General features: G+C 61.0%; 1 protein-coding gene across 2 annotated transcripts in view; it reads right to left on the bottom strand.

Moving 5' to 3' along the window:
* RAB11FIP3 (RAB11 family interacting protein 3) overlaps window positions 1-21060 on the bottom strand; it is a 60283-nt gene that overhangs the window by 2937 nt on the left and 36286 nt on the right. The window contains exons 4-10 of one of the 2 annotated variants that reach the window (XM_070779346.1): window positions 17360-17517; window positions 14510-14659; window positions 11057-11191; window positions 8339-8374; window positions 5282-5375; window positions 4315-4418; window positions 1416-1556 (exon numbers count right to left, since the gene is read on the bottom strand). In XM_070779346.1, coding sequence (XP_070635447.1) covers window positions 1416-1556; window positions 4315-4418; window positions 5282-5375; window positions 8339-8374; window positions 11057-11191; window positions 14510-14659; window positions 17360-17517 — 818 coding nt within the window. The remainder of the gene's footprint in view (window positions 1-1415; window positions 1557-4314; window positions 4419-5281; window positions 5376-8338; window positions 8375-11056; window positions 11192-14509; window positions 14660-17359; window positions 17518-21060) is intronic. The other variant, XM_019987819.2, reaches the window with a different exon arrangement.

Here is a 21060-nt window from a genome sequence, read left to right as displayed (position 1 = left end):
CCACTGGGTGGTCTGTCTGCCAGGTGTCTCCTTGGTCAGGTTCTGCTTTTCCCATCTGTCCTCTGTCTTCTAGTCACAGGCCCCGTCCAGGCTCCAGGGACGCCCAAAGGGGCTTCTCCACGTGTTGTTTGGGCTCCTCATTGGCTCAGGCTCTGGCAGAGGCTCCTGCTCTGCCCCAGCTCTGCCCACCTGGAACCCGTGATGCACCGCATGGCTGTGCTCCAGTGCCTCCCCGCTTCTGCTGGTTTTTCTCTGGCCCAACCACATGCCCGCCCTTCTCCCAGGAGCCCTGGTTCCTTCCCTCACGCCCCTGAACCCCCAGGGCTGCAGGTCCAGGCACAAGGAGCTGCTGACTGAGGTGCATAGGGCAGGCAGTGACCCGAGTGCCGTCTTGCTCCGAGGGCCTCTTGAGGCCCCATCCACCTTTAGCCCCAGCTGCTGCCTGTTTGACCAGCAGGATGGCCCGCCCATGGCACCCACAGGCCAGTGCACAGGGCCCCACGGAGAGGCTCTCCTGAAGTCCGCTGACCCCACTGTCCCGAGGTCCAGCAAGAAGGCTGTCCCAGGTGCTGGCGCAGCTGGCCTGCCCCCGGGAGGCCTCTGTCCAGGGAGACCCCAGCACAGCTCTGCGTGCAGCCCCTCCTGCCGCCCACCACTGTGAAAATGTGTCCAAATGTATCTTCCAGCTTTAAGAGCTGGACATAAACACATGCTTAAGGGCCTGGAGTCATGAATCCCTGCTGCCTGCTGAAGGCTGAGGGTGGGGCCACTCAGTCACAAAGATGGTGACTCTGCAGGAGGACGGCAGGAACCCTCGTCAGGGACCCCACAGCTGACCAGCAGCCTGTGGGCATTTAGGTTCTCTGCCAGTTTTGAGATGCACATGTCAGCATGTGTGGACACCGCAGACTAAGTTCCTGGTCCCCTCCTGTGCCTTTGTGGGCATGTGCGTGGAGCCTGCTCCCCTTTCCTGACTGTTTAAGGCTCATGCCTTCAGGGGAGCCCAGGGTAATGTTCTCAGGTTGCCTTAAAGAAAGATGGTGACTTTGATTTGGTTGGTGTAACGTCCTCACGAGAAAGATTAGAGGAGGTGACATCCAGGTGGTGTCCATCTTTGATCCCGATAATCATGGCCTTCAGTACAGTCTTACAGTTCACTTCACAGAGGTTTTCCCACTGTTCCTACGGTCAACTTTGTTCCTAGGCGTCATGCCCTGGGGTGGAGGGCTGTGCGCTGACCGGGCAGCTCTCTCTCTTCCTCATCGCTGTCCGCCTGGCCCGCTGGTCCCATCTCCCCTCCCCGACCTGCCCACCCCCTTCCGCACCCCACCTCCCCTCCCCCATCCTCCATCGCCCCCTCCCCCTCCATCCCATCCCCATCTTCCCCTCTCCCTATCCCCCTCCCCTCCCCACACCTGGCCTGCAGGTTCTCAATCTCGATGCTCTTCTCCCGTTCCATCTTGCACAGGAGCTCCTTCTGCTTGCGGGTCTCCTCCAGGACCATCTCGCAGGCTCTCAGCTCCTGCTCCTTGAGCTGCTCCTCCAGAGCGTTGGCTCTGCCGGCAGAGGGGGAGAGACTGTCCTGAGACACTGCGCCCAGACCTGGAGAGTGGCCCTGCCCAGAGGAGGGACAGGCAGGCACAGAGGATCCCCCACGGCCACAGCTCTCGTCAAGGGCGGTTCTGAAGCAGGAGATGTGTCCCCCAAAGGAGGCTCCACCCCATACTGAGGGTGCCTGGGCTTCAGACCCCGGCACAGTCCTGACAGCAGGGACAGTCCCCATTGTTCTCGGGGGCCCTCACCCCCGCCCCAGCCTACACCCACAGTAGCCGCCAGCTTGCTGGGTGTCAGTGTGAGACCCTCTCGGGACAAGCCCACCATGTGCTTGGCCCTGGGCACCTCGTCCTGCTACTCCAGACTAGGGACGTGGTTTACAGACTGCCCCCCACAAGGTCAGATGCGAAGGCAGGTGTCGCAAGAACTCAGAGACAGGTGGAATGTCCACACAGAGACCCCGACCCTGGTATCTTCCCAGACCACCACGCCTACTTGCAGGAGACCTCCCAGAGATGGGCTCCCGGGGTCGGCTGGGCTGGCGTGCCCCCAGCTGCCCTGCACACGGGGCTCCTCATCTGCCTTTTGGCGCCTGCGCCTGAGAGTACACAGTAGGCCGAAGACCGTGAGACACCACTGGAAAGCTCTCCTACAAAACGTCCAGAGCAGACAGGAAGAACGACCCAGAGGAGACACGCATTGTGTGGGAGACACTCCAACTGTCACCCTCAGAGGCCAGAGACACCACATCCATGAAACAGCAGCTGTCACGGGAGCGACGTACAACAGAGGTAGCCCTTAGCAATTAAAACTCCAACCCAACACAATTCTGAATTCAAAAGAGGAACTGAAAGAAACAAAAAATCATCATACAGCAAGAAAGAACGAGAAAGAGAACAGGAAAGGAAAGGAGAACGGTTCAGAAGGTCTAACACCTGACTAACAGAAGTGCAGACTGACTACTGACCTTGGGAGAAAACGGGAGAAACCATACAGAGAAACAATCCCAAGAATGATCCTCCTGAAGCTGAAGGAGCCGCTTTCCAGATTTAAGGGCCAGAACCTCCTGCCCCTGGCTCAGGAGACGACACGAGGCCCTCCCAGCACCCAGGGAAGGAGCAGGACCCACAGAGCCGTGACCCCAGTGGTGCCAGGGCCCCGCTCACAGATGGACAGATAGCAGCGGAGCAGGCTGCCCAGGGCCGGCTCCCAGCGGAACCCCAGACTCAGCCACCCATCGGTGGTGGGGAGTGCCGGGGGCGGGGGAGCGCGGGCACAAAGCCTTTTTCAGACACGTGAGGCCTTAGGGAGCCAGGCTCCTATGCCTTGAGCAGGGCCTCTGCTTAGAAACCAAGTGGGCGAAGACGTGGAATCTGGAGAATAAGAAACCAGACGTGGGGGACACAGGTGGAACTTGTCATATGCAGGAAAAAAGGCCATGGGGGTCACAGACTGGGAACCGCAAGCAGCCCCAGGAGTGCGGGCCAAGGGGACTCAGGCAAAACCAGGAGGAGCAGCCCAGCAGCTGGACATGGCAGGCCTGGGGCTGGCAGGCAGGGCAGGGCAGGGCGGGCTTTTCACCAGTGTGTGGGTGACTGCTAAACGCCCATCAGGCCAGAAGGCCCGCCCGTCATCTGAGAGAGCTGTCTGGCCGCCCTCGCACTCTCCCTGGCAGCCCCCACCCAGGGCCCAGCACTGTCTCTGAACCCTGAGTCTCAGTCTCCTAGTCCAGGGGGGTCTCAGACCTGATGCAATCCTGCATCAGGACAGGTTCCTGGAATGGGGGCACATGCCAGATGCCCCCAGATGGGAAGCCCAGCTAGGTGTTCTGAGGGCACAGTGTGGCCCCGGCTGCTCTTGAGGGGCCCTCCGTTGCCCTTTCCTCGGGGAGAGCCTTGCTCACCCCACCAGTACCCAGAGAGCCAGCCCTCAGCAGCTGGATGGGGGGCGGCGCCTAGAGAACCTGAGGTGGATCACACCCTGTAGGCTGCAAGAGATCTGCATCCTGTGCTCACCTGTGTCCCTGCCCTCACCTGTGCATACCTGTGTGCTCTGCCCTCACCTGTGTGCTGTGCTCACCTGTGTCCCTGCCCTCACCTATGTGCTCTGTGCTCACCTGTGTCCCTGCCTTCACTTGTGCACCTACCCTCACCTGTGTGCCGTGCTCACCTGTGTCACTGCCCTCACCTGTGCACACCTGTGTGCCCTGTGCTCACCTGTGTCCCTGCCCTCACCTGTGCACATCTGTGTGCCCTGTGCTCACCTGTGTCCCTGCCCTCACCTGTGCACACCTGTGTGCCCTGTGCTCCTGCTCTCACCTGTGCACACCTGTGTGCCCTGTGCTCACCTGTGTCCCTGCCCTCACCTGTGCACACCTGTGTGCCCTGTGCTCACCTGTGTCCCTGCCCTCACCTGTGCACACCTGTGTGCCCTGTGCTCACCTGTGTCCCTGCCCTCACCTGTGCACACCTGTGTGCCCTGTGCTCACCTGTGTCCCTGCCCTCACCTGTGCACACCTGTGCGCCCTGTGCTCCTGCTCTCACCTGTGCACACCTGTGTGCCCTGTGCTCACCTGTGTTCCTGCCCTCACCTGTGCATACCTGTGTGCCCTGTGCTCACCTGTGTCCCTGCCCTCATCTGTGCACACTTATGTGCCCTGTACTCACCTGTGTTCCTGCCCTCACCTGCCCTCACCTGCGCTCACCTGTGTGCTGTGCCCTCACCTGCATGCCCTGTGCTCACCTGCGTCCCTGCCCTCACCTATGCACCAGCTGGAGGTTCTCCTGCCGCAGCCGGCTGTGCTGCTCCCCGTTGGCAGCTGTGTCCTTTTCCAGTTCCGACACCCGCTTCTCCAGGAAGACGACCTGGGGAGTGAGATGGTGGCTTGAGAACAAGGGGCTGGGAGAGTGCATGCCCCAAGCAGACGGTCCTGGAGGCCACACCCAGCAGGCTGGAGAGCCGTGAGCGCCAGTGAGGGCAGGGTGCACATGGCGCCCTCAGGCCTCAAAGGGTGAGGCCTCAAGGGTGGGCAGGGCACTGCTCTGCAGGGCAGTGCGTGCAGAGAAAGGCCCAGGGTTGGTGGTGCCCACCTCATGGAGCCAGGCACACTCAGTAGGTGTTGAGAAGTGTAATGACCAGACCACAAGACTGGAGAGTGGGGAAGGCTCAGCAGAGCTGAGATGCTGCAGAGAGCAGGTCCAGGAGGAGGGTGGACAGGGAGGTGGGGGGAGGAGGGTGGATGGGGAGGAGAGTGGAGGGGGAGGCAGGTAGAGGGGGAGGTGGGTGGACAGGGAGGAGGCGGCCGGACGGGGAGGAGGCGGGCAGACAGGGAGGCGGGGCGGGGGGAGGAAGGTGGACAAGGAGGCGGGGAGGAGACAGGGCTGTGCTGTCACCCAGCCCCTGCATGGCCCGGAGCCCTAAGCCTCGTGACCTCGGCCAGAGGGAGGCTGCCCCTCCCCTAGGAACCTCTCCTGAGCAGCAGATTCCACCCACGGCTTGGCTCTGGGCCCTGGCTCTGGGATCGCTGCAGCCATCCCCCCAGCACCTCTCCATGAACAGGTGTCCCTTTCCTGTTCACCCGAGGCTGCCGACCCTGATGGCACCCACCAGAGACCAGCAGGGCTATTGGGGGTCTGCTCAGCCCCCACAATGCCAGCCCCTCCTCCCACCATGCTCAGCACACCTCGCCCAACACACCCGCCAGCCCTGCCACCAGTCCAGGGCCCACCTTGTCAGCGATGTCCTCGTCCATGCCCTCCACGGGACCCGGGGGAGAGTCCTGCAGGGCCTCCATGGTCAGGGCCCCCGACTGCTGCAGGTGCCTGTGGAGGAGAAACGACAGGCCCGTCCAGAGGTCCTTCAGCGGGGCAAGGAGAGCAGAAAAGGGGAGCGACCACGGAGCCGGGCCTGTGCACGTGAGCAAGCCCGGGACCATGCAGAGGCAGAGCCCAGGGGCAGCAGGCAGGTCTCTACCGGAGGGCCTTCCGGCAGGACGCCACAACCAAGGGCCGGGCAAGCGGAGGCCTCACGGGCCCGGGCTCCTCCTCTGCCAGCTCCTGGGCCGGGTACTTTGTACTTGGGCAATAAAACAGGACGTCACCCCTCTCGGCAATATGAAATATTCTCATGTCCCCCAAGCCGGTGAAACATGCTCAGGGTCGACTGCGGGCAGACTGGACCTTCGGCGCCCTCTCCGTGCCTGACTTGCAGGCGCACCACTGGGGGCAGCCACGGGGCCCAGGCGCGGGGCTCCAGCGGCCGAGCAGGCCCGCGGCCCTGATGCACATGAGAGACTCAGCGCGGTGTCACCCCGAGGAGGCCGGGCACCCCCACTGTGCCCGGGCACGGGCTCCCGCAGGCGGTCACGCAGCTAAGGCCACAGCACGGACAGCCCGTTCAGGAAAACGCTGTTAGAAAGTGCGCTCTATCAAACATATGAAGGAAGCTCTATCTGCTTTTCAGTACTGACCAAGCTTCTACGTTCTTTTCATCTTTTTCAAGAAACATTCTCAGGGGAACAAAAAAGAAGGGTATCTTCATGCCCAGGGGCCTCGAGCCCGACGGTGCCCTGGGGGGCATATTGGCACCATGCTGTGGATTTCACTGACCCTGCAGGGCCGGGAGGACGGCATCAGCTCCCACTGAACCGCTCCATGTCCGCGTCCACAGCGGGACCCGAACATGAGCTCCTGGCCCAGGGCCCATCCTGAGGAGGGGCCGCGCCTGGGCCAACACCCGACCCTGACCTCAGACCAGGGGCTGACTCCGGCTTGGGGGTGTGTGGCTGAGTGCGGAGCCATCTCAGTAAGGCCAAGGGTCCTCGTGTGGCGGTGTGGGAGGATGGGTGTGAGCCCATCCTCACTGAGGAGGCCCAGCAGAAGGGACCCGGTGCCCGATCCACCCAAAGGAGGTAGGTCAGGTCGAGTCCTAGACACGACCGGACCCCAGAGCCGCCTGCACGAGGGGACCACAGCCAGGTAGAGAGAAGCGACAGCAGGCATGCTGAGCTTCCTCAGGAGGCCGGGGGCAGTTATGGAGGCAGCAGACTAAAATTGCATGCATATGTGTGTGTTCGCGCACATGGCAAACTACACACACCCACAGGCCAGGCTTTCTCACACAAGGGCACTCGTGAGGGAGGGTCAGTCCTCAGAGCAGCACCACAGGCCAGCCTCGGGCGTGGCCCAGGGCCCAGGCGCCCGGGCCTGATGTGGGGCTGGGAGGACGGGACTCGGGCGGCATGTCCCGCCCGCTGCACGTGTTTGGGTGAAAGGCAGGGTGAGCGCTGCAAGGTGGCCCCCACCCATCCCCCCCACCCCCCCGAGCCCTCAGCCCTCAGAGTCACAGGGAAAGGAAAACAAACAATTCATAGCCTCAGGGACAGACGGTGGGAAAGCACGTGGCACCAAAGACCAGACATTCAGGGACCACACGCTGGAGGAGAGGCCCTCCAGCGCCCAAGGGGCCACAGAGAGGAGCGCAGTGGAGGGCCAGCCCCCAGCAAGCACATGACTGGGGACCAGGGCATCCCAACGGGCTGCACCCGACCTGTGACTTGCCCGAAGGCAGCCGCAAGCCAGTTGACAGAGGTGCACGGGCTCTAGCACACGCTGGCCCGGGGCCCCACTGGCTGTGAGCCGGAAGCCTCCAGTAGGAGGCAACGCTCAGAGTAGGGCAGGCGGGAGCGCAGGGCAGAGGCCACCAGCAGGCACTCTGGGGGCGGGGGGCAGGGGACATCGCAGATCGATGCCCCAGAGAGGCCGGCAGTCAGCAGGAGCCTCCAGACTTGGGCCTGGCCTTCCACTCCGCCAGCCTAATTCACCTGGAAAGGGGTGCAAAGACTCCCCAAAGATGCCTGAGCATCAGGGAAGGGGAGCGCTCCTCGGAGCTCCCAGAAGGGAGACATGGTCACCAAGAGACCCAGGGAGCACTGTGCCGGACTCTCTGCAGCAGCGCTGGGGCTAGCGCCTCAAGGGCAGTGCCTTCCGAGCCGCAAGAGGGAAGCCACTTCTGATGTGAAGTCTGCACCAAGCCAGACCACAGGGGCGAGGCACCTGGCGAGGGTGAACCGCCTATTTTCTGGGCAACCCCTTCTCAAGAAGCTACAGGAAGACATGCTGGACAGAAAACAGATTAAAAAGGGAAGAAAGGCCCGAGGGTGAGACAAGCTGACACCCAAGAGAGACATGCAGCCCACATGGCACGGGCGCGCAGGGCCGGGGCTCTGGGGCCGTCCAGGCAGGAGATGACACAAACAAAAAACGTCATGGCAATCACTGTCTCTGGGAGAAGCAACATGTTTTTGGGAAAGGACATCCAGTGACCACATTGCAAGCCTCCCCATGGAGAAGGCTGGCCCCGGACACGCCTAGCAGAGGGGGGAGTGTCCACACGCCCCCAGACCTCAGTGCAGCTCCAAGACCGAAGAGCGAAGGGACAGTCCCGATGCGCGTTGTTCACACACTCATCCACCTCGCCGGGGGGAGACGGCAGGGCAGGAAGGGTACAGCCCTTGAAGGAGGCGGACCCAGACCCGGGCTGCGGCTTTGGGGGCCCCCTGACCCTGCCCAGCCCTCAGGTGGGCTTTCCCTCGACCCAACTGGAGAGAGGCGAGAGCTCCCACCAGAGACCCCCGGCCACACACCCGGGTCCCCGTCCACCGCTGGAGTGAGTCTTTATAGCCCACCCTTCAAGTCATTTTCAACCCCAAACCATGAGAAGTGACTTTCAAAGGTTTTCTTGAAAAAGCGCCGTGAGCAGGGATACGTTTCAGGAGGGGTCCTACCTTGCCACCTTCTTGCTGGACAGCCGCTTCGCTGGACTGCAGGATGAAAACAAACAGGAAAGTGGGGTCAGGGGACAGACAGGGAGGACGAGAGGAAGCAGGAAGTGCTGGCGGGGCGGACGGGGTGGGGGCGCGCCACAGGCATGCACACCCGCGCCCCCAGCCGCACCATGCAGGAAAGGCTGGCTCCCGGCTCAGCAGAAACTCAGGGACACAGGGACAACCTCAGGGCCTGGCGAGGCCACCATGCATCACGTGCTCCTAGCCGGCACAGAAGTCTAAGATAGAGTCACCGCCGGACCGTTAGGGCGGGACCCAGAGGGGGCCACGCGGGGTCTGAGCCATCAGCCGGTGGCACATCCCCGGTGCTGCGGGGCCGCGCTGTGCTCCTGAGGCCCGGCTACCAGAGGCCCGCATGCACAGGAGGTTCTGCCGTGGGTTTTGCTCCAGCGCAGGCACTGCGTACCCTCAGCCCCGGCCGCCTGGAAACCCAGAAAGCGTTCCTGCACCATCCAGGGCAGGCACGCCAGCTCCAGGGCGCCCGCCTCCTGGGACCGTCTGCAGTGGCAGAAGGGCCAGCTGACCGCACCTCTAGCCTCTGGTGTCCTAGGTTCCACTTCCCAGTTTACCTGCTAAACCATTGCTGGGGCCTGAGGAGGCACCAGCCACCTCTCAGAGAACAGCGGGGTCTGGGAAGGGACGTGCCCCCAGCCCAAGCCTGTGACACTGCAGCAGCACAGGGACCCAAGACGGGGCCTGCTTCCCGGGGCCTATCTGCATGAGCCGCGCTGTGGTGGAACTCAGGCCCTGATGGCCAGCCCCTGGTAGGTCCATGGTGGAGCTGCTCTGGTGAGAGACCCCCACTTGCCAGCAACAGCATTCCTCCAGGGGGAGATGTCCAGTGAGTCTGGAAGGTGTGGCCCCGGGCTGGGTGGCCCTCCTCCCTGCCCTCCTCTCCTCCGCCAACCCCTGGCCCCATGAGAACTGGTCACTCTTTATCACACTTCCCATTCAGCTTACTGTGTGGTCCCCTCTCCTGACTGACGAAGTGTCAGCCCAGGACAGACCGCTGTCCAGCTGACTCCTCCCCCTGGGCCCACAGCACCTACACCTCTGGGGAAAGCCGACTCCCCATTGTCACGCAATGAACTATTTCACAGAGGCGCCAGGAACATGGCAAGTACGTGTGTTCTGAGGGTTGGGAGGTAGAAATCACGCCTGTTGTCAAACCTGTTGGACACTGGACTGAGTCACCTTTCACAACTACCAGCTCCGCTCACCCTGAGACAGTTCTGTGGACGCCGAGGGCAAGCCTCTCCTGGAGCAGGTATGAGGGGAACTTCCCACCTGACATCTGTGTCCCGATCGTAACGAAGGCTTTGATGGCATGTTAACCCTTTCATCAGCGCCTTTCTTAGGGGACAGGTGGCTGAAATGGACATGAGACCCCTTAGATTTGCTGGCTGGATGCAGTCACACCCCAGTCTAGTCTTGGCCCCACAAAGCCTCACAGAAGTGACCGTGGCTGCCCTGCAGCAGGCCCTCAACGTGGAAAAAACCACCTCCGTGTCAAGAGACTTCAAGAGCGGGAGAACTAAGATGCGCGTATGTCCTCAAGTTCACTCTCAAACACAGAGACGGCAGGGCCCAGCTCGGGAAGTAAAATGACCTCCCCAGCCGAGCGGGCGGCCCGCCCAAGGCGTGTGTGGAGCACTGGGCTGAACATGAGGGGTAGAGGGGGCCGGCGGGTCTCTGAGCCCCCTTGTCCCCTGAAGCCCCTCAAAGGGCACCTACAATTCCTCCTCAGTGCTGCCGGGGCCCAGGCTCCCTGTGAAGCTGCCCACCAGCCCTGTCCCTCACTTGACTGGGCGCTGGCTGGACCCGGCTGAGTGGGGCGGGAGGATGCACACGGTGGGCTGTTGTCAAGGGTCCACCAGGCCGGCTGAGGGGCCAATGGCAGGCCCGGGAGACGTGGACACGTGGTACCACCGCCGGTCAAGGCCCCCTCCTCCAGGAAGTCCCCTGGAAGTCCGAAGCACAACAGCACCAGGTGGTCCCACACCTCCTCTGCGGGGCAGGGCTGTGGGGTGTGTGGCATGAGGGCTCGTCGCTCCGTGCAACAAGCTAGAGCGCCAACCTGCCTAACGGACACGTTGACGCACGCCAACTGCCCAAGCTGTTTCCTGCAACTGGAGGCTGTGAGGAGCCAGGGGCCGTCCCCGGGACTCCAACTTGGGGGTGGGCGGCGTTAGGCGGAGAGGGGAGCAGATGAGGAGGGGGACGGGTGAGGAGTAGCACATGCACATGGGCGGCAGAGCCCCTGGGGCACCTGGCAGAGTGCCGACCCCGAGAGCCACTCCCGTCTGCACCCAGACCTAGGTCCCTTCAGGTTTCCCGATGCTGCTGCTGTGCCTCCACTGAAAACGTCTTTTGGTGAAATGCAAAGAGCATGTCCTCCTAAGAGCAGGCTCTCCTCCATGCGCTGGCGGTCCACAGGCAGGGCAGGGCCGGGGACTGGGTGGTGGCATGCACGTGGGGCGGCAGGCCGGACGAGCACATGCAGGGCCGGGTGGAGGTGAGGATGCGGCCCGCAGGCCCGCTGGCCCACTTGAGGGAGCCCCCGGCACTCAGGCGGCACCTGGCCAGGGCGGCGGGCGCTGCGGGCCGGCGGGCTCTCCCGCGCCCGGGACAGACAGCAGGCCAGGCACCGCGGGTTACCTATTCTTCTCGAGGTCGTTCAGGCGAGCAGAGAGGTCCTCCAGGCGGTTGATCTGCCTGTGGCACTGGCTGCAGTAAAACTCAAAGGCCTCGTCAGTGAGGATGCTGTGCAGCTTGGTGCTGAGTGGGTCGGCGCTGGAGGGGCGAGAGGTGCGTCTTCAGGAGGGGCCGGACCAGGGCTGGGCAGGGTGCCGGCAGGAGACCTCTGCTCACGGTGCAGAGGCCCTCGCCCCACCTCTGGGACTGCGCCGCCTGCCGTGCGGCGGCTGGAGCACTTCCTCGTCAGGCGCTCAGGACTCGGGCGAGCCTGGCAGCTTCGCGGAGAAGCCAGCATCGTGACACCCGCATCCTCCACCCGAAATGTGTCTGTGTGAGTGCGGCGCACGCAGCCAGCGCCTCACTTCCCGCCCTATGGCCATGGCAGTGACTGTCTAGGGAGTGCCACAGCCAGGGCTGCGGGAAGGACGTCCTCTAAAAACTCAGAATCGTTACTGTCCCAGGAACTAACCACAGGGGCCTTCAGGGCAACGGGAAGTGCGGCCACGAGGACCCCAGGCTACTGAAGCACAGACGGCACCCTGCAGACGAAGCCGAGGACGCGGGCGGGCACGGAACCAGTGGAGGCACGTGCGCGGGGGCCTCGGCCGGGCCCTCGGGCCATGCCAGCAGAGCGCACCCCTCTCAGCACATCCAAGTCCACAACCGCCACTGTGGGCACAGGTGGAGAACCCCAGAACCAGGAGCAGGGGGACAGGGGGCTGACGGGGGCAGGCACGGGGGTGGGCGCTTCCTCCAGGCCTCCTGCTGCCCGGAGAGGAAGCAGAGCTGGGAGGAGCCCGCCCGTGAGCCCAGGGCTGGCCCGCCAGATGCCACAGCTCAGTGTATCCAAGGCCGAACCTCGCCGTCTGGGGACGCCAGGTCATTATAGGAAATGAATCCTGACAGCCGTCTGTGATGCAAACACCTCTCTCAGAGGCTGGTCAAAAGACACCAGCATCCAGCTACAAGAGGAGCACAGTCTGAAGACATGCGGGAAAACACGGAGAAACAGAAAACTCCGAGAGGAGGCCGGCCTCGGAGCTACTGCAGCCTCATCTGCGGCCGGTCGCAGTAAAAGGAATCACTGGAAGTTCCTGTTTCCGGTGCAAGTAAAAGTGACATCCACACTACACTGTAGTCTAAAGCATCCTGTCTATAAAAAATGCAGGGACTTCCTGGACTCCCAGTTCCCTCTGCAGGGGCACAGGTTCAATCCCTGGTCGGGGAACTGAGATTCCAAATGCTGTGTGGTGCAGCCAAAAAAATGTACAATATGCATACCTTAACTGAAAAACACTTTATTGCTAAAAAATGCTCACCATCACCTGAGCCTTTAGGAAGATGCAATCGGTTCACAACAGTCACGTCGCAGGTTGCTGATCCCAGACTCCCACCATGATCATAATCATATCAAAGGTTTGGAATGCTGAGAATTTCCAAAATGTGACACAGAGATCGACATAAGCACCGCCCTTGGGAAAGTGCAGGAGGGTTTCCACAGGCCTTCAGGGCATACAGTACACGAAGGGGCGTGCAGGGCGAGGCCCATCAGCACAGCCGACTCGGAGAGCTGAGCAGGACGCCGGCGCTTACTCACACAGGACAGGCCACACACGTCACACGCACACACATGCAACACACACAGAACACACATGACATGCACACAACAGCCCCCCCACAGAACACATCACACACAGAACACATGCGACACACACAGAACACACGTGATGCACACACAACAGGCCCCCCCCACAGAACACATCACACACACAACACACGCGACACACAGAGAACACACGTGATGCACACACAACAGGCCACACATACACCACATGCATCACACACACAGAACAGGCTGCACACAGAGAACACACGTGACACACACAGAACACACGTGACGCACAGAGAACACAAATGACACACACAGAACACATGTGACGCACACACAACAGCTCCCCCCACAGAACACATGCGACACACAGAGAACACACGTGACACACACAGAACAGGCCACACACGTCACACACAGAACACACGTGACACACAGAGAACACACGTGACACACAGAGAACAGGCCACACATACACCACACGCAACATACACAGGACAGGCCACACACACCACACACGTGACACACAGAGAACAGGCCACACACCACACACGTCACACACGCAACACACAGAGGACACACGTGATGCGCACACAACAGCCCCCCCACAGAACACATCACACACAGAACACACACAACACACACAGAACACACGCGACACACCACAACAGGCCACACATACACCACACACAGAACACACGCGACACACACAGAACAGGCCACACACAGAACACATCACACACACAGAACACATGTCACACACACAGAACAGGCCACACACACACCACACACACCACACACACAGAACACAAGTGACGCACACACAACAGCCCCCTCACAGAACACATCACACACAGAACACACGTGACACACACAGAACACACGTGACACACACAGAACACATGTGACACACAGAGAACAGGCTACACATACACCACACATAGAACACACGCAACACACACAAGACAGGCTACACACAGAGAACACACGTGACACACACAGAACAGGCCACACACAGGACACACACGACACGCACAGAGAACACACACGACACACAGAGAACACATGTGACACACACAGAACAGGCCACACACACAACACACACATTACTCACACAATACACATGACACGCACAGAACAGGCCACACACAGAAAAAACACATCACACACACAACACACACACCACACACACAGAACACAAGTGACGCACACACAACAGCCCCCTCACAGAACACATCACACAGAGAACACACGTGATACACACAGAACAGGCCACACACACACCACACATGACACACACACAACACACGTGACACACACAGAATAGGCTACACACACATCACCCACCGTGTCCCCTGCAGCCGTGGTCCCCACTGCAGAGGGTCTCTGGGGACAGCTCCGCACTGCCCTCGCCATAGTCCTCATCACACACACCACCCACATCACACACACAGAACACACGTGACACACAGAGAACAGGCAACACACACCACCCACACATCACACACTAGCACACACGTACTCTCTCACACACACACAACACATATCACACACACACACAGCCTGCCTCAAGCTTACTGCAAATCACAGCTCAATTCACAAGCAGCGCTGAGAAACACGCACAGCCAAGCGTCCCCTGTCTGTATGCCTGGAGCTCGGCCTCGGCCTCTCAAACAGGGAGACGGGACCACGACGGGATGAGAGGAGCTGCAGCCAACATTCCCCCCAAAGGGAACCCTAATCTCAGTGGCACTGCTCAGCTACATCACAGGGAACGAGACCAGCCTGCAAACAGGAGCCTTTACCTGGGAGTGAGGAAGGCGGGATCCCTGCAGCCGCGGTCCCCACCGCAGAGGGTCTCCGGGGACAGCTCCGCCTCACTGCCCTCGCCATAGTCCTCGAAGTGCTCCTCACCACCTATAACCGCGACCACGGACTGGCCCTGCAGGTGGGACCTGCGGAGGCAAAGGAGAGTCAGCTGCCGCCTCGGGACCGAGGACCCCAGAACTGCGGATGTGACCCGAGCCTCTGTTCGGAGCCCACGGCGACCACACGTGTGAGTGGCGCCTATTCCTGCAGTCATGCTGGGAAAGACAAACTCAGGTGACTGACTTTGCCCATGGACTCCGCCTGGCCCAGCCGACCCCACACCACCACGTCCGTAACCAAAGCTTCACGGTCTGTGTCCTCCAGTCACCAGATGCCCTGGAGCCCAGGGCTCACTGCACCCCAGCTCCCGCAGACACTCCTGGCCGGGGCCGGACCCCCTCCTCACCACAGCCCGCCACCCCAGAACCCATGAGCAGGCACTGGAGCTGCCCCTTGGGGGGCCCAGGGGTCACGGAGGCCGTCCGTCCTCTGCCCAGACCCACAGCCACACACACGCAGCTTGGGCTCCACCGTGACCCAGCCGGGGGCTCAGGATCTCAGCCATCTCTGAAGAGCACCCTGAGTCTGCCTGCCACCTGCCAGCCACTGAAGCCAAGAAGAAGGGATTCCTCGCGACAGCCGCCTGATCACACAGAGCTGCTTTCTGTTTCTCCAGACGAGCTGCTTGTGTGTGCACGTGCCCAGACCCGGGACAGGAAGCTGCCTGCATGGCGAGAGGGACCCTGCCCAGCCTCCGCGGGTTGGATCCGGGTGCTCGGGGCAGCGAGCGGCCAGGCGCGTGTCCCCACGTCAGAGGGGATGTGCACCTCGTGATGGGGGCCTGGGGCGGGCCGCGAGCGCGGCACACACCACGACAACAAGAAGACAGGTGACCTCAGCTCAGATCGGCATCCTGTCGCCGATTCAGGTACGTCTCACACTGAGGCTCACATGATGTCAGTGCGTCCTGACAGCAAGTCACTGCTTAGGCAGCACAACAGACCAAGGCTGGAAAGTTTCAGAGAAAATCGAAGACCTCATAATGGTTTCCTGGGTTTGGCATTTCTCCAGCTTTGGTTACTTAACCCAGATGGAATTAAACGAACTTATCTGATTACCTTAAAAACACTGGTTAGGAAGCTGCGCTAAGGCAGTGCCCCAGCCCCACGTGCTGCATCGTAACCCTCTCTCCCCAGCCCCTGAGGAGTCGCGCAGGCTCTGTCCTCACACACGGGGCTCGGCCCGAGGCCCCCACAGCTGTCCCTCTGGCCCCAGCAGAACCGAGAGCCCACTGTGCACACCTGACCGCCCCCCACCAGATGGCCACCCCCACCATGGCAAGCCAAAGAAGACTCCAGTAAATGCAGCAATAAACTATGTTCGAAGATTGGGAAGCCCATACTTCAAGATGCTGGTTCTGTCAAATAACCTGTGGACCCAGCACACGCCTGCCCAGCCCAGCAGGTGCCCTCCCCAGAGACTGGCAAGCCGAGTCTGGGATCCACATAGACGCACCAAGGCCAAAGCAGCAGACAGCCCTGGAGAGGGGGCTGGAAGCGCAGATGCCGGAACCACGCGGTGCTGACCCACGCAGGGCACACACAGCTAAGCAGGCCGGCCAGCACAGCACACACACTCGGCCACCGCGGGGGCCAGCGAGCAAAGAGAAAGCTTCAAACCGAGCCTGAGCCAATGGACGTCCTGATGCCTCTGTCTCCCGAGGATGGGAGATGTGACCCCTGCCTCACAGCACACACAGGAGATGCAGGGCTGAGAACAGTGGCAAAACAATAAAGTTTTCAAACAAGTGCAAGTACCACTGCAGTGATGTGGAGTGAGCAGAGACTGAAACAGCACAGGCAGCCAACCACAGACACACCAGATGCCTCGGAGAATGAGAAGCTACCCCGAACGAGTGGCGGGGGGAACATGCTTGCAGCACACCTGGACAGAGGGGACCCCTGAGACACAGCAAGGGCTCCAACCACTGAGGCCAGAGGACCTGGGAGGCCAGGTCTACCCAGGCCTGTCTGCACGAGACAACTGACACGGAACTGAGGAGCAGCACCCGCTCACTGTCCCATTTCTTGCGGACCAGCCTGCAGAGCCCGGCTGTCAACAAAGGGGCACCAGCCTGCAGGGGAGAGGGTCTCCACCAGGCAGCATGCCAGCAAGGCATCACCCATCAGGCTCCTGTGAGACCTAGGTGAGGACCGGCCATTCTGCGCCAGGACAGGACATGGAGAAGCAGACGATGCCAGGAGCTGCCAGGATGGAGCAGCCAGAGCCTGCAGGCAGCTGGCTGGCAGGGAGCCACCCAACGCTGCCTGAGACCATCCGACCCACAGTAACCCCTATAGCCGAGACCGAGCCCCAGGCACAGCCGGATCCGCGAAGACAAAGCCTGCACAGAAAGACATGACGCTTACATGAAGCAGCTTCATCCAGGAAACCTAAACTGCACGCTGCCCCGGAGCCCAGGGCCCACTGACAGGAAATGAAGGAGCTGCACACATTCCCACGGTGCGGCTGACAACAAGGACAACCCCCCGGTGCCTCTGGACCAGGTGAGGACGTGCCCCGAAGAGCGCATCTCTCTCTGTGTCATGAGAGGCAAGACCGTGACGACAAAGCCCTGACCGCCAAGCGAATCCCCCCACAACTGCGCGTGAGCACCCAACGGGCGGCCTCGCGGCCTCTCCGGAGGGCCTCCGCAGGCTCGGGCTCCGCCGGGACTCCCCAAGGGCCCTGTGACCCTGCCGGCCAGGCAGGCGGTGGGAACGCACCTGCCGGGCAGCAGCAGCAGGGCACCATGCCCGGGCTCCTCAGCGGCGTCCAGGCACTCGGGTGGCACCAGCGTGCCCGTGTCCTCGTCCGTGAAGGTCTCACACTCGCTGTAGGTGCTCTCGGAGCCCATGTACGCGCTGTCCGTCACCTCGTTGGCCTAGGAGAGACGCCCAGAGTCAGTCCCGGCCGCGGAAGGGGCCCGCGACGGGGAGCGTCCATGAGATGACCCTCCTGCACTTCCAAGCAGAAACAGTGGCTCACGGCAGACTTTAGAAAAAGTTAGTAGTGTATGTAAACATGCCTCAAGCAGACACAAGTGTCCCAGCATCCCAGGGTACACACCGGGAGAGCCGGCGGCCCTTTGTGGCCCCCGGCACTGGAATGACCCACCCTGTTAACAAACGTCCAACAGTCTAAGGACATGCCTTTTTCAATTTAAAAGTCCCCACCAACGACTACTACGTATGTGCAGACTACTGCTCTGAAATTCAATTACGTGGTCTAACCTCAAAATCTGAATTCATCAACTGTTGGATCAATCACACTCACTGGTTAAGGGCTACTTTCCCACTAAACACACCCGTGTTTTCACTCCTTTGGACCCAGCACCAAGTAGGTATCTGCAGACCGTCCAAATGAACTTACAGCCAGTACACACGTTGCCTTCACTTCGTAACCTCAGCTTTAATTGAGGGTCAACTGGTTAGCAAAGCAGCCAAGCTTTCACGCTGGTTAACGATGGACAAATGAGAGAGATTTCAGAGAAGAGGCTGGAGAGGCTGCACTTTGTCCTTGGGCTCTGCCACGAGATTTGGTGGGGGGCAGAGGGCCCCGCATGGCTGCCCCCACACCCATGCCCAGTGGAGACCAGGTCCGGCCTCGTCTGCCGTCCACTAGTCATGTGATCCGTCCACCAGCCATGTAGCTGGTGAGCATCCAAGCGGCGCCGCCTCGAGGAGAGAACAGGGACTAGACGCAGCTTTCCCGAGGTCACCACCTCTCAGAATGTGGCCGTCACAAGGGCAGATGCGGGACAGCCTGAAAGGGGGCCTGTGTGCCAGCTGGTACAGGGCAGCATGAGACGGGGAAGGCCCGGGGTCCCCACTGCAGGCCTTTCTCGACGCTCCTGTTCCCATACTTCTCCAAGTCCCAGGCGACTATGTAATCCACAGAGTGCTCACTTCAAAACCGAAACCAGGACTCCCTTCAAGAGCCCCCACTGTGCTTCTCATGACCACTGAGTGACTGGCTCCGGGCTGAGCCTGCAGGCAGGCACCGCGGTGTTGAGGCTGGACCCACCGCCCGGGCCCGAGGGACAGCTGCCCGGGGCCCTTTTCACCCCCCACTCACCCTCGACCGGAAGCAGGTGGGCCCACACACCTGAGACATGGGCTTCCCGCAGGGACAGAGTGTGACTCGAGGCCAGCACCCCAGCACAGGCTCCTCTGGGCAGCAGAGCCCCGGTCCTCACAGGCAGCTGGGTGCGCAGAAGCGGGGTGGGCTTGGTGCGCAGGCCTGACCTCCCCCGCAGTCGTGGCTGCAGCCTGAGTGAGCCTTCCTACTGGGGCTCTGCAGGACAGCTCAGGATGGAAGTCACCCCCCTCCCCCGCCGGTGCAGGAAGACCAGGCAGACGCTAATCCCAGCTGCCAGACAGAGAGGAGCACTCGCCCACCTTCCACGCTCCTTCCCACAGGAGGACCAGCCCCTAGGGCCCAGAGCGGCCCCTGGGCAGGAGGCCCTGGGGCTCCCGGAGGACCCAGGGCGAAATCTGAGGGGGGCTGAGGGGGCCAGGAGGACAAGGCAGCTGGTCTCTCCCTGGAGTCAGGCTGCCCTGAATAAGCGTCACAAGCCGGATGTTTTCCAGGGAAGGCTGGTGAATCTGCCCTTAGGAGGCAGAAGCTGTGTGGGGTGGCCCTGCAAGAGCACAGAGGGGCTCGGAGTCCTTCCTCCACAGCCTTGGTGCTGCCAGACGGGCCTTGCTTCGCCAGCTCACCCTCTAAGCCACCAAAGAAACGACCATAAACTACTCGTCAGGATGAGTTCAAGGAAATCACAGTGCGCCTGAGAACGCTTGGCTGTTTCCTCACCAGGTAACAAACGCGGTGGGCAGGGAGCTTGCACGCACCGCCCCCAGCGAGGAGCTCCGGGGCGGCCAGGCCTGCCCAAGGCCCCGCCATCCGGCCACGGTCCCTTTGAGGGGAACCGGCGGCCGGGCCAAGCGTGGCCGGGGCCCTGCCTTCTCTTACCCTCAGACACCCGCCCGGCTGGCCGGCTCCACACAGCAGCTCCAGGAAGGGCGCGTGTGCAGACGGCCTTCCCATGAAACTGGGTGCCGGCACTCCGTCCAGCCGGCCAGCAGCTCCAGCGGCCTCCTACTGGCCGGGCGTGCGGAGGTTCTGTCTGTCCACCTGAGGGTCCATCACAGCCTTAGCAGTTGTTTAACCCGCTCCCAGACGCGCTCCGCTGGCTGGCAAGGGGGCAAAGTTCAGGAAACGCTTGCTGGGCTTTTAACAAACATTTCTCAAAACAGAGAGGCTTTTGTTCTTGCTCTTCTAGCCCTTCTGATAAGAGTTTGTACAAAAAGCCCACTTCCCCATCTTCTTATAAGGTTGGGAGTGGGAGGAGGAGGGAGCCGGAGTAGGCACAGCAGAGCCCACTCCTATCTTCCCGTACTCAGAGTACTCATTGCCAGTCCAGATAGGGGTCCAGCCCCTCCTGCGCCCCCTCCTGTGGGCAGAGTCCTCCACCAGCTGCTCTCTGCCTCAAGGGCTCAGATTCACACCCACAGCCGCCTTCTCCATCACAGAACCTCAGCAACAACCTGCACTCAGCCCCCGTCCCTTCTTAGAAACTCCACATCAGAAATTTTCTTCTGGGGAATTCTCTGGGGGCACTTTCACTGTCAAGGACACAGTTTCAGATCCTGGTTGGGGAACGATTAATAAGATCCCGCAAGCCACATGGTGAGGCAAAATACAAAAACAAAGAAACACCTTTCTCCTGGGAGCTCTGCTACAAGCTGGGGCCACACGGGTGCTTGGGGAAACGCTGGGAGCCACAGACCCCGTCACAGGCAGGAGAGGCCCTGGGAGGGGCCCTCAGTGTTACACCAGGGCACCACAGACCCCCGTCACAGGCAGGAAAGGCCCTGGGAGGGGCCCTCAGTGTTACACCCAGGGCACCCCTGACCAGCACTGCTGGACCCCACCAGAAACTCAACAAAAGGCAGGGGGTCTCCAAATGTGGTACTAGACGGTAATACACATCATCTTCACTCATATTCTTACAGGACTTATTAGGCTTACACGATTCAAAAGTTTAGCGGGAAAAAAAAAAAAACCAGCTCTCTACAAGTCTTTGCTGCTGCTACTGCTGCTAAGTCGATTCAGTCGTGTCCGACTCTGTGCGACCCCATAGACTGCAGCCCACCAGGCTCCCCCGTCCCTGGGATTCTCCAGGCAAGAACACTGGAGTGAGTTGCCATTTCCTTCTCCAATGCATGAAAGGAAAAGTGAAAGTGAAGTCGCTCAGTAGAGTCTGACTCTGTGCGACCCCATGGACTGCAGCCCACCAGGCTCCCCTGCCCATGGGATTTCCCAGGCAAGAGTACTGGAGTGGGTTGCCATTGCCTTCTCCGCTACAAGTCTCTGTATAGCACCTAATTCTACTCCTCTCAAAATCACATCTAAAACCTTAAAA

The sequence above is a fragment of the Bos indicus genome, chromosome 25 (assembly GCF_029378745.1).
Source record: "Bos indicus isolate NIAB-ARS_2022 breed Sahiwal x Tharparkar chromosome 25, NIAB-ARS_B.indTharparkar_mat_pri_1.0, whole genome shotgun sequence".
NCBI classification, from domain to species: Eukaryota; Metazoa; Chordata; class Mammalia; order Artiodactyla; family Bovidae; genus Bos; species Bos indicus.
The sequence above is the reverse complement of the archived record's forward strand: the minus strand, read 5'-3'. Positions and strand labels throughout refer to the sequence as shown.